The sequence below is a fragment of the Pseudophryne corroboree genome, chromosome 2 (assembly GCF_028390025.1).
Source record: "Pseudophryne corroboree isolate aPseCor3 chromosome 2, aPseCor3.hap2, whole genome shotgun sequence".
Lineage (NCBI taxonomy): Eukaryota > Metazoa > Chordata > Amphibia > Anura > Myobatrachidae > Pseudophryne > Pseudophryne corroboree.
This window is the reverse complement of record NC_086445.1, coordinates 217,204,753-217,218,292: the sequence shown is the minus strand read 5'-3', so window position 1 is coordinate 217,218,292 and position 13,540 is coordinate 217,204,753. Positions and strand designations below refer to the sequence as shown.

Genomic DNA, 13,540 nt, shown 5'->3' with positions numbered 1-13,540 from the left:
ATGGATGGCTTTGTTTATGGAATTACGTGATAATGTCAGCACATTACAAAAATCAGTTGACGACATGAGACGGCCGGAAAACCAGTTGGTACCTGCCCAGGCGTCTCAGACACCGTCAGGGGCTGTAAAACGCCCTTTACCTCAGTCGGTCGACACAGACCCAGACACGGACACTGAATCTAGTGTCGACGGTGAAGAAACAAACGTATTTTCAAGTAGAGCCACACGTTATATGATCACGGCAATGAAGGAGGCTTTGCATATCTCTGATACTGCAAGTACCACAAAAAGGGGTATTATGTGGGGGGTGAAAAAACTACCTGTAGTTTTTCCTGAATCAGAGGAATTGAATGATGTATGTGATGAAGCGTGGGTTAACCCAGATAGAAAAGTGCTAATTTCAAAAAAGTTATTGGCATTATACCCTTTCCCGCCAGAGGTTAGGGCGCGCTGGGAAACACCCCCTAGGGTGGATAAGGCGCTCACACGCTTATCAAAAAACAAGTGGCGTTACCGTCTCCTGATACGGCCGCCCTCAAGGATCCAGCTGATAGGAGGCTGGAAACTACCCTAAAGAGTATATACACACATACTGGTGTTATACTGCGACCAGCCATCGCCTCAGCCTGGATGTGCAGTGCTGGGGTGGTCTGGTCGGATTCCCTGACTGAAAATATTGATACCCTTGATAGGGACAGTATTTTATTGACTATAGAGCAATTAAAGGATGCTTTTCTTTATATGCGAGATGCTCAGAGGGATATTTGCACTCTGGCATCGAGAGTAAGTGCGATGTCCATATCTGCCAGAAGAAGTTTATGGACGCGACAGTGGTCAGGTGATGCGGATTCCAAACGACATATGGAAGTATTGCCGTATAAAGGGGAAGAATTATTTGGCGTAGGTCTATCGGATCTGGTGGCCACGGCAACTGCCGGAAAATCCACCTTTTTACCTCAGACTCCCTCCCAACAGAAAAAGACACCGTCTTTTCAGCCGCAGTCCTTTCGGTCCTATAAGAACAAGAGGGCAAAAGGACAGTCATATCTGCCCCGGGGCAGAGGAAGGGGTAAGAGAGGGCAGCAAGCAGCCACTGCCCAGGAACAGAAGCCCTCCCAGGGTTCTGCAAAGCCCTCAGCATGACGCTGGGGCTGTACAAGCGGACTCAGGAGCGGTGGGGGGTCGACTCAGGAATTTCAGCGCACAGTGGGCTTGCTCACAGGTGGACCCTTGGATCCTGCAGGTAGTATCTCAGGGTTACAGGTTGGAATTCGAGAAGTCTCCCCCCTCGCCGGTTCCTAAAGTCTGCTTTGCCAACGTCTCCCTCAGACAGGGCGACGGTATTGGAAGCCATTCACAAGCTGTTTTCTCAGCAGGTGATAGTCAAGGTACCCCTCCTACAACAGGGAAAGGGGTATTACTCCACGCTATTTGTGGTACCGAAACCGGACGGCTCGGTAAGACCTATTCTAAATCTGAAATCTTTGAACCTGTACATACAAAAATTCAAGTTCAAGATGGAATCACTCAGAGCAGTGATAGCGAATCTGGAAGAAGGGGACTTTATGGTGTCCCTGGACATAAAGGATGCTTACCTGCATGTCCCAATTTGCCCTTCACATCAAGGGTACCTCAGGTTCGTGGTGCAAAACTGTCATTATCAGTTTCAGACGCTGCCGTTTGGATTGTCCACGGCACCTCCGGTCTTTACCAAGGTAATGGCCGAAATGATGATTCTTCTGCGAAGAAGAGGCGTATTAATTATCCCTTACTTGGACGATCTCCTGATAAGGGCAAGGTCCAGAGAACAGCTGGAGGACGGAGTAGCACTAACCCAAGTAGTGCTGCAACAACACGGCTGGATTCTGAATTTTCCAAAATCTCAGTTGACCCCGACAACACGTCTGCTGTTCCTGGGAATGATTCTGGACACGGTTCAGAAAAAGGTGTTTCTTCCGGAGGAGAAAGCCAAGGAGTTATCCGAACTTGTCAGGAACCTCCTAAAACCAGGAAAAGTCTGTGCATCAATGCACAAGAGTCCTGGGAAAGATGGTGGCTTCTTACGAAGCAATTCCATTCGGCAGATTCCACGCACGAACTTTTCAGTGGGATCTGCTGGACAAATGGTCCGGATCGCATCTGCAGATGCATCAGCGAATAACCTTATCGCCACGGACAAGGGTGTCTCTTCTGTGGTGGTTGCAGAGTGCTCATCTGTTAGAGGGCCGCAGATTCGGCATACAGGACTGGGTCCTGGTGACCACGGATGCCAGTCTGAGAGGCTGGGGAGCGGTCACACAGGGAAGAAACTTCCAGGGAGTATGGTCAAGCCTGGAGATGTCTCTTCATATAAATATACTGGAGCTAAGAGCAATTTACAATGCTCTAAGCCTGGCAAAACCCCTGCTTCAGGGTCAGCCGGTGTTGATCCAGTCGGACAACATCACGGCAGTCGCCCACGTAAACAGACAGGGCGGCACAAGAAGCAGGAGAGCAATGGCAGAAGCTGCAAGGATCCTTCGCTGGGCGGAAGATCATGTGATAGCACTGTCAGCAGTGTTCATTCCGGGAGTAGACAACTGGGAAGCAGACTTCCTCAGCAGACACTATCTACACCCGGGAGAGTGGGGACTTCATCCAGAAGTCTTCCACATGATTGTGAACCGTTGGGAAAAACCAAAGGTGGATATGATGGCGTCTCGCCTCAACAAAAAACTGGACAGGTATTGCGCCAGGTCAAGAGACCCTCAGGCAATAGCTGTGGACGCTCTGGTAACACCGTGGGTGTACCAGTCAGTGTATGTGTTTCCTCCTCTGCCTCTCATACCCAAAGTACTGAGAATTATACGGCAAAGGGGAGTAAGAACGATACTCGTGGCTCCGGATTGGCCAAGAAGAACTTGGTACCCGGAACTTCAGGAGATGCTCACGGAAAATCCGTGGCCTCTACCTCTAAGACGGGACCTGATTCAGCAGGGACCGTGTCTATTTCAAGACTTACCGCGGCTACGTTTGACGGCATGGCGGTTGAACGCCGAATTCTAAAGGAAAAAGGCATTCCAGAAGAGGTCATTCCTACACTGGTTAAAGCCAGGAAGGAGGTGACTGCACAACATTATCACCGCATTTGGAGAAAATATGTTGCGTGGTGTGAGGCCAGGAAGGCCCCCACGGAGGAATTTCAACTGGGTCGATTCCTACATTTCCTGCAAACAGGATTGTCTATGGGCCTCAAATTGGGGTCCATTAAGGTTCAAATTTCGGCCCTGTTGATTTTCTTCCAGAAAGAATTGGCTTCAGTTCCTGAAGTCCAGACTTTTGTAAAAGGAGTACTACATATACAGCCCCCGGTTGTGCCCCCAGTGGCTCCGTGGGACCTGAATGTAGTTTTGGATTTTCTCAAATCCCATTGGTTTGAGCCACTCAAATCGGTGGATTTGAAATATCTTACATGGAAAGTAATCATGCTACTGGCCCTGGCTTCAGCCAGGAGAGTATCAGAATTGGCGGCTTTATCGTATAAGAGCCCATATCTGATTTTCCATTCGGACAGGGCAGAACTGCGGACGCGTCCTCAGTTTCTGCCTAAGGTGGTGTCAGCGTTTCACCTGAACCAGCCTATTGTGGTGCCTGCGGCTACTAGTGATTTGGAAGATTCCAAGTTACTGGACGTTGTCAGGGCATTGAAAATATACATTTCAAGGACGGCTGGAGTCAGAAAATCTGACTCGCTGTTTATACTGTATGCACCCAACAAGCTGGGTGCTCCTGCTTCTAAGCAGACGATTGCTCGTTGGATTTGTAGCACAATTCAACTTGCACATTCTGTGGCAGGCCTGCCACAGCCTAAATCTGTCAAGGCCCATTCCAAAAGGAAGGTGGGCTCATCCTGGGCGGCTGCCCGAGGGGTCTCGGCATTACAACTCTGCCGAGCAGCTACGTGGTCGGGGGAGAACACGTTTGTAAAATTCTACAAATTTGATACCCTGGCTAAAGAGGACCTGGAGTTCTCTCATTCGGTGCTGCAGAGTCATCCGCACTCTCCCGCCCGTTTGGGAGCTTTGGTATAATCCCCATGGTCCTGACGGAGTCCCCAGCATCCACTTAGGACGTCAGAGAAAATAAGATTTTACTTACCGATAAATCTATTTCTCGTAGTCCGTAGTGGATGCTGGGCGCCCATCCCAAGTGCGGATTGTCTGCAATACTTGTACATAGTTATTGTTACAAAAAAATCGGGTTGTTATTTGTTGTGAGCCGTCTGTTCAGAGGCTCCTACGTTTGTCATACTGTTAACTGGGTTTAGATCACAAGTTATACGGTGTGATTGGTGTGGCTGGTATGAGTCTTACCCGGGATTCAATATCCTTCCTTATTGTGTACGCTCGTCCGGGCACAGTATCCTAACTGAGGCTTGGAGGAGGGTCATAGGGGGAGGAGCCAGTATACACCACCTGATCCTAAAGCTTTAGTTTTGTGCCCTGTCTCCTGCGGAGCCGCTAATCCCCATGGTCCTGACGGAGTCCCCAGCATCCACTACGGACTACGAGAAATAGATTTATCGGTAAGTAAAATCTTATTTTTTGTGTGATTTTGTTGTCAGCACATTCAACTATGTAAAGAACAAAGTATTTAATAAGAATATTTCATTCATTCAGATCTAGGATGTGTTATTTTAGTGTTCCCTTTATTTTTTTGAGCAGTGTATATTTGTTAGGTTTTTTATTTTGAGGGAGCCTGCTGGTAACAGACTCCCTGCATCGAGGGACTGAGGGGAGAGAAGCAGACCTACTTCTGAGTTTCAAGGCTCTGCTTCTTAGGCTACTGGACACCATTAGCTCCAGAGGGAGTCGGAACACAGGTCTCACCCTGGAGTTTGTCCCGGAGCCGCGCCGCCGTCGTCCTCACAGAGCCGGAAGATAGAAGACGGGTGAGTATGAGAAGAAAAGAAGACTTCAGAGGTGGCAGAAGACTTCATGATCTTCACTGAGGTAACGCACAGCAGTGCAGCTGTGCGCCATTGCTCCCACACACCTCACACATGGCAGTCACTGTAAGGGTGCAGGGGGGGGCGCCCTGGGCAGCAATATAAACCTCATTTCTGGCAAAAGATATATATATACATACATACATACATACATACATACATACATACATACATACATACATACATACATACATACATACATACATACATACATACATACATACATACATCTAGGCACTGTATATATAGAGAGCCCCCGCCAGTTTTTATTATATTTAAGCGGGACAGAAGCCCGCTGCCGAGGGGGCGGGGCTTCACCCTCAGCACTCACCCCAGCGCCATTTTCTCCACAGCGCAGCTGAGAGGAAGCTCCCCGGATTCTCCCCTGCTTATCCACGGTGAAAGGGGGTTTCAGAGAAGAGGGGGGGGGGGCACATAATCGGCAGCAAATAATAGTATTACAGCGCTACTGGGTAAACACTTTGTCTGAGGTAAAAGGCTCTTCTAAGGAGGAGATGGAGCAAATGTGTGTGTGTGTGGTGTCTCCGTCGACAACGCCGACACCTGACTGGATATGTGGAATTAAGTGCTGAGGTAAATTTATTGCACAAAAGATTAGAGAACAGACAGGGAATCTACCCATGTCTGTCCCTATGTCGCAGGGACCTTCAGAGTCTCAAAACGCCCACTATCCAAAATAATAGACACTGATAGCGACACGGAGTCTGACTCCAGTGTCGACTACGATGATGCAAAGTTACAGCCAAAACTGGCAGAAAAGTATTCAATATAGGATTATTGTAATAAAAGATGTTTTGCATATCACTGATGACCCATCTGTCCCTGACACCGAGGGTACACATGTTTAAGGGGAAGAAAGCTGAGATAACATTTCCCCCCTTTCATGAACCAAATGAATTGTGTGAAAAAGAGAGGGAATCTCCAGACAAGAAACTGCAGTTTCCCAAAAGAATTCTCATGGCGTATCCTTTCCCTGCTAGGGCTAGGATACGATGGGAATCCTCCCCTAGGGTGGATAAGGCGTTGACACGTTTACCCAAAAGGTAGCGCTGACATACCAAGATACAGCTACCCTCAGGGATCCTGCGATAGCATGCAGAAAAGTACTTTGAAGTCCATTTACACACATTCTGATACACTACTCAGACCGGTGATTGTGTCGGCATGGGTTTATAGCGCTGTAGCAGCGTGGACAGATACCTTATCAGCGGAGATTGAAACCCTAGATAAGGATACCATGTTATTGACCCTAGGATATATAAAAGATATGTCTTATATATAAGACATGCTCAAAGAGACATTGGTTTACTGGGTTCTAGAGTCAACGCTATGTCTATTTCTGCTAGACGTGTCCTGTGGAACATGCAATGGACAGGTGATGCCGACTAAAAGAGGCATATGGAGGTTTTACCTTTACAAGGGTGAGGAATTGTGTGGAGAAGGGCTCTCTGACCTGGTCTCCACAGCTATAGCTGGTAAATCTGATCTTTTGCCTTATATTCCCTCACAGCCTAAGAAAGCACGACATTATCAAATGCAGTCCTTTCGGTCGCAGAAAAACAAAGTACGAGGAGCGTCCTTTCTTACCAGAGGTAAGGGCGCAGGGCACAGCTAGTTCCCAGGAACAGAAGTCCTCCCCGGCCACCACTAAATTCACCGCATGACGCTGGGGCTCCGCTAAGGGAGTCCGCCCCAGTGGGAGCACGTATTCGACTCTTCAGCCACATCGGAGTTCACTCACAGGTGGATCCCTGGGCAATAGAAATTGTTTCTCAGGGTTACAAGCTGGAATTCGAAGAGGTGCCGATAAGGAAAACCGGCGAGGAGGCACACATTGTATCTCCAACAGGTGGTGCTCAAGGTTCCCCTCCTTCAACAAGGAAGGGGATATTACTCAACCTTGGCTGTAGTCCCGAAACCGGACGGTTCGGTCAGACCTATTTTAAAATTAAAATCTCTGAACCTATACTTGAAAAGGTTCAAATTCAAGGTGGAATCGCTCAGAGCGATCATCGCCAGCCTGGAAGGGGGGGATTTTATGGTGTATCTAGACATAAAGGCTGCATACCTTCATGTTCCCATTTATCCACCCCATCAGGCGTACCTGAGAATTACGGTACAGTATTGTCATTACCAATTTCAGGGTAATTGGCGGAAATGACTGTGCTCCTACGCAAGCAAGGAGTCACAATTATCCCATACTTGGACGATCTCCTAATAAGGCGAGATCAAAAGAGCAGTTGTTGAACAGCGTGTCATTTTCGCTGAAGGTGTCACAGCAACTCGGCTGGATTCTCAATATCCCGAAGTCACAGTTGGTTCCTATGACTCGTCTGCCCTTCTTGGGTATGATTCTGAATACGGACCAGAAATGGGTTTATCTTCCGATAGAGAAGGCCCAGGAACTAATGACTCTGGTAAAAAAAAACTATTAAAGCCAAAACAGGTGTCAGTGCATCACTGCACTCGGGTCCTGGGAAAGATGGTGGCATCTTACGGGGCCATTCCCTTCGGCAGGTTCCATGCGAGGACTTTCCAATGGGATCTACGGGACAAGTGGTCCGGATCACACCTACAGATGCATCAGTTAATCATCCTGTCCCCTAGGGCCAGGGTGTCTCTCCTATGGTGGCTGCAGAGTGGTTCGCCATCCAGGACTGGATTCTGGTAGCCACGGACGCGAGCCTCCGAGGTGCGGGAGCAGTCACACAGGGAAGAAACTTCCAAGGTCTTTGGGTCAAGTCAAAAAACTTGTATTCAAATCAACATCCTGGAGCTGAGGGCCATATACAACGCCCTTCGGCAAGCGGAAGCATTGCTTCGCGACCTACCGGTTCTGATCCAGGCAGACAACATCACCGCAGTGGCTCATGTAAACCGCCAAGGCGGCACAAGGAGCAGAGTGGAATTAGCAGAAGCCACCAGGATTCTCCGCTGGGCGGAAAATCATGTAAGCTCATTTTCAGCAGTTCATTCCGGAAGTGGACAACTGAGAAGCAGACTTCCTCAGCAAACACGACCTGCATCCAAGAGAGGACTTCTTTAGGAAGCCTTCGCACAGATTGCAAGTCAGTGGGAACTGCCACAGATAGACATGATGGCGTCCCGCATCAACAAGAAGCTACAGAGGTATTGTACCAGGTCAAGAGACCCTCAGGCAGTAGCTGTAGATGCCCTAGTGACACCGTGGGTGTTCCAGTCGGTCTATGTATTTCCCCTCTTCCTCTCATATCCAAGGTGTTGAGAATAGTAAGAAAAAGAGGAGTGAGAACAATCCTCATTGTTCCAGATTGGCCACGAAGGACCTGGTATCCGGATCTGCAGGAAATGCTCACAGAAGATCCGTGCCCTTTTCCTCTACGACAGGACCTGTTGCAACAGGGGCCCTGTCTATTCCAAGACTTACCGCGGCTGCGTTGGACGGCATGGCGGTTGAACGCCGGATCCTAGCAGATAAGGGTATTCCGGATGAGGTCATTCCTACGCTAATAAAGGCTAGGAAGGACATGACATCTAAACATTGTCACCGTTTATGGCGAAAATATGTTTCTTGGTGTGAGGCCAGGAATGCTCCTACGGAAGATTTCCATCTGGGCCGTTTCCTTCACTTCCTGCAAACTGGAGTGAATTTCGGCCTAAAATTAGGATCTATTAAGGTTCAGATTTCGGCCTTATCCATTTTCTTTCAAAAGGAATTGGCCTCTCTCCCTGAAGTACAAACTTTTGTGAAGGGAGTACTGCATATTCAGCCTCCTTTTGTACCTCCGGTGACGCCTTGGGACCTTAACGTGGTGTTTCATTAAGTCACACTGGTTTGAACCACTTAAAACGGTGGAGTTGAAAAATCTCACTTGGAAGATGGTCATGTTATTAGCCTTGGCTTCGGCTAGGCGAGTGTCTGAATTAGCGGCTTTATCACATAAAAGCCCCCATCGGGTTTTTCCATATGGATAGAGCGGAATTGCGGACCCGTCCTCAATTCCTGCCAAAAGTGGTTTTCATCCTTTTCATATGAACTATTGTGGTGCCTGTGGCGACGCGTGACTTGGAGGATCCCGAGTCCCTTGATGTGGTCAGGGCTTTGAAAATTTACGTGGCCATATCTGCTACAGTCAGAAAAACAGAAGCACTGTTTGTCATATATGCAACCAACAAGATTGGTGCCCCTGCTTCAAAGTAGACTATTGCTCGCTGGATCTGTAACACGATTCAGCAGACTAATTCTACGGTGGGATTGCCGTTACCTAAATCGGTCAAGGCCCATTCCACTAGGAAGGTGGGCTCTTCTTGGGCGGCTGCCAGAGGGGTCTTGGCGCTACCGCTGTGCCGAGCTACTACTTGGTCGGGTTCAAACTCCTTTGCAAAGTTCTAAAAGTTTGATACCCTGGCTGAGGAGGACCTCCTGTTTGCTCAATCGGTGCTGCAGAGTCTTCCGCACTCTCCCACCCGTTTGGGAGCTTTGGTATAATCTCCATGGTCCTTACGGAGTTCCCAGCATCCTCTAGGAAGTGAGAGAAAATAAGATTTTAAACCTACTGGTAAATCTTTTTCTCGTAGTCCGTAGAGGATGCTGGGCGCCAAGTGCGGACTACTTCTGCAAGACTTGTATATAGTTATTGCTTAAATAAGGGTTATGTTATAGTCTCATCGGTCTTGGACTGATGCTATGTTGTTTTCATACTGTTAACTGGATAGTATATCACAAGTTATACGGTGTGATTGGTGTGGCTGGTATGAATCTTGCCCTTGGATTAACAAAAATCCTTTCCTTGTACTGTCCGTCTCCTCTGGGTACAATTTCTCTAACTGAGGTCTGGAGGAGGGGCATAGAGGGAGGAGCCAGTGCACACCAGATCTAAAGTCTTTCTTAAAGTGCCCATGTCTCCTGCGGAGCCCGTCTATCCCCATGGTCCTTACGGAGTTCCCAGCATCCTCTACGGACTACGAGAAAAAGAGTTACCGGTAGGTTTAAAATCTTATTTTTTGCAAGTTAATTTTAGTAGCACAAACTGATTTAAACTGTAGTTAAACTGTTGCTTGAAGTGTTCAGTTTCAAAGTATCAATCTTCATGACGATTTTATAAGCTAAGAGCAAGATTTCTGTTGCAGGAGGAGGATGACGACTCTGATGCTGAGAACAAAAAGTTGAATAGGGGAGGAGATACTAATTCAGAGGCTGAAATGACAGATCCAGAGGATGAAGAACAGGCCCTCATGCAGGAGTTTGAGAAGGAGCTAGAAAACATTCTGCTTCCAAAATCTGAGGAATCGCAGATAAAGGAAACTGTGAAAACAGAAATGGAGAAGGAATTTGACAATATCATTGATGAGGTAAGCCCCAGGTCTTTTAACGTTTGAGATATTGGGCAGTGTCCTATTAGCGCTGATGCAGTTTCGGCTGATCAAAATGTCCAGATATCGCAATGAATGACCGATGGTCATTATTGTGGTATCCAATTAGAAGCTGTTTTGATCGGCCGAAATTGGACGCATGATCGCACGAAAACACATGGGTTCAGGGATAAGTCCCCGATCCCATGTGTTATCGCGGGCCTGGTGGCTGTTTATTAGGGACAATGCTTCGGATGCCTGAGGCTCCCAAAGCATAATCAGACATAAGTGCCGGCATCGTGGCTAATAAGATAACCCCCGGCGATCCTATTAGAATAGAATACCCCCATTGTTGGGTGATTCCAGTGATGCAGTAATGTTCTGTCTATAGAAACTGAGCAGACATGAACCTTGTTTTACTTCTTGTGGCTTAATTGGTTTCAAGAATGGAGGTACAGTATGTCCAGTACTGCATAGAATTGCATTTTCTCTATCGTCCTAGTGGATGCTGGGGTTCCTGAAAGGACCATGGGGAATAGCGGCTCCGCAGGAGACAGGGCACAAAAAGTAAAGCTTTAGGATCAGGTGGTGTGCACTGGCTCCTCCCTCTATGACCCTCCTCCAAGCCTCAGTTCGATTTTTGTGCCCGGCCGAGAAGGGTGCAATCTAGGTGGCTCTCCTAAAGAGCTGCTTAGAAAAGTTTAGCTTAGGTTTTTTATTTTACAGTGAGTCCTGCTGGCAACAGGATCACTGCAACGAGGGACTTAGGGGAGAAGAAGTGAACTCACCTGCGTGCAGGATGGATTGGCTTCTTTGGCTACTGGACATTAGCTCCAGAGGGACGATCACAGGTACAGCCTGGATGGTCACCGGAGCCTCGCCGCCGGCCCCCTTGCAGATGCTGAAACGAGAAGAGGTCCAGAATCGGCGGCAGAAGACTCCTCAGTCTTCTTAAGGTAGCGCACAGCACTGCAGCTGTGCGCCATTTCCTCTCAGCACACTTCACACGGCAGTCACTGAGGGTGCAGGGCGCTGGGAGGGGGGCGCCCTGGGAGGCAAATGAAAACCTTTTTTGGCTAAAAATACCTCACATATAGCCTCCGGGGGCTATATGGAGATATTTAACCCCTGCCAGAATCCATTAAAGAGCGGGAGACGTGCCCGCCGAAAAAGGGGCGGGGCCTATCTCCTCAGCACACAGCGCCATTTTCCCTCACAGAAAGGCTGGAGGGAAGGCTCCCAGGCTCTCCCCTGCACTGCACTACAGAAACAGGGTTAAAACAGAGAGGGGGGGCACTAATTTGGCGTTAGAAATATATAAAAGATGCTATAAGGGAAAACACTTATATAAGGTTGTCCCTATATAATTATAGCGTTTTTGGTGTGTGCTGGCAAACTCTCCCTCTGTCTCTCCAAAGGGCTAGTGGGTCCTGTCCTCTATCAGAGCATTCCCTGTGTGTGTGCTGTGTGTCGGTACGTGTGTGTCGACATGTATGAGGACGATGTTGGTGAGGAGGCGGAGCAATTGCCTGTAATGGTGATGTCACTCTCTAGGGAGTCGACACCGGAATGGATGGCTTATTTAGGGAATTACGTGATAATGTCAACACGCTGCAAGGTCGGTTGACGACATGAGACGGCCGACAAACAATTAGTACCGGTCCAGACGTCTCAGAAACACCGTCAGGGGTTTTAAAACGCCCGTTTACTTTAGTCGGTCGACACAGACACAGACACGGACACTGAATCCAGTGTCGACGGTGAATAAACAAACGTATTCCTTATTAGGGCCACACGTTAAGGGCAATGAAGGAGGTGTTACATATTTCTGATACTACAAGTACCACAAAAGAGGGTATTATGTGGGATGTGAAAAAACTACCGTAGTTTTTCCTGAATCAGATAAATTAAATGAAGTGTGTGAGGATGCGTGGGTTCCCCCCGATAGAACATTATGGGCGGTATACCCTTTCCCGCCAGAAGTTAGGGCGCGTTGGGAAACACCCCTTAGGGTGGATAAGGCGCTCACACGCTTATCAAAACAAGTGGCGGTACCGTCTATAGATAGGGCCGTCCTCAAGGAGCCAGCTGACAGGAGGCTGGAAAATATCATAAAAAGTATATACACACATACTGGTGTTATACTGCGACCAGCGATCGCCTCAGCCTGGATGTGCAGAGCTGGGGTGGCTTGGTCGGATTCCCTGACTAAAAATATTGATACCCTTGACAGGGACAGTATTTTATTGACTATAGAGCATTTAAAGGATGCATTTTCTATATATGCGAGATGCACAGAGGGATATTTGCACTCTGGCATCAAGTGTAAGTGCGATGTCCATATCTGCCAGAAGATGTTTATGGACAAGACAGTGGTCAGGTGATGCAGATTCCAAACGGCACAAAGGTGTATTGCCGTATAAAGGAAGAGGAGTTATTTGGGGTCGGTCCATCGGACCTGGTGGCCACGGCAACTGCTGGAAAATCCACCGTTTTTTACCCTAAGTCACATCTCTGCAGAAAAAGACACCGTCTTTTCAGCCTCAGTCCTTTCGTCCCTATAAGAGTCATATCTGCCCAGGGATAGAGGAAAGGGAAGAAGACTGCAGCAGGCAGCCCATTCCCAGGAACAGAAGCGTTCCACCGCTTCTGCCAAGCTCTCAGCATGACGCTGGGACCGTACAGGACCCCTGGATCCTACATGTAGTATCCCAGGGGTACAGATTGGAATGTCGAGACGTTTCCCCTTCGCAGGCTCCTGAAGTCTGGTTTACCAAGGTCTCCCTCCGACAAGGAGGCAGTATGGGAAACAATTCACAAGCTGTATTCCCAGCAGGTGATAATCAAATTACCCCTCCTACAACAAGAAAAGGGGTATTATTCCACATTATATTGTGGTACTGAAGCCAGAAGGCTAGGTGAGACCTATTCTAAATCTAAAAAAATTTGAACACTTACAAAGGTTCAAATCAAGATGGAGTCACTCAGAGCAGTGATAACGAACCAGGAAGAAGGGGACTATATAGTGTCCCGAGACATCAGGGATGCTTACCTCCATGTCCAAAATTTGCCCTTCTCACTAAGGGTACCTCAGGTTCGTGGTACAGAACTGTCACTATCCGTTTCAGACGCTGCCGTTTGGATTGTCCACGGCACCCCGGGTCTTTACCAAGGTAATGGCCGAAATGATGATTCTTCTTC

At 48.1% G+C, this 13,540-nt stretch overlaps 1 protein-coding gene across 3 annotated transcripts in view; it reads left to right on the top strand.

Annotated features, from left to right (window-relative positions):
• OS9 (OS9 endoplasmic reticulum lectin) overlaps positions 1 to 13,540 on the top strand; it is a 124,656-nt gene that overhangs the window by 75,832 nt on the left and 35,284 nt on the right. For all 3 annotated transcript variants that reach the window (XM_063952316.1, XM_063952317.1, XM_063952315.1), the window contains exon 11: positions 10,118 to 10,339. In XM_063952316.1, coding sequence (XP_063808386.1) covers positions 10,118 to 10,339 — 222 coding nt within the window. The remainder of the gene's footprint in view (positions 1 to 10,117; positions 10,340 to 13,540) is intronic.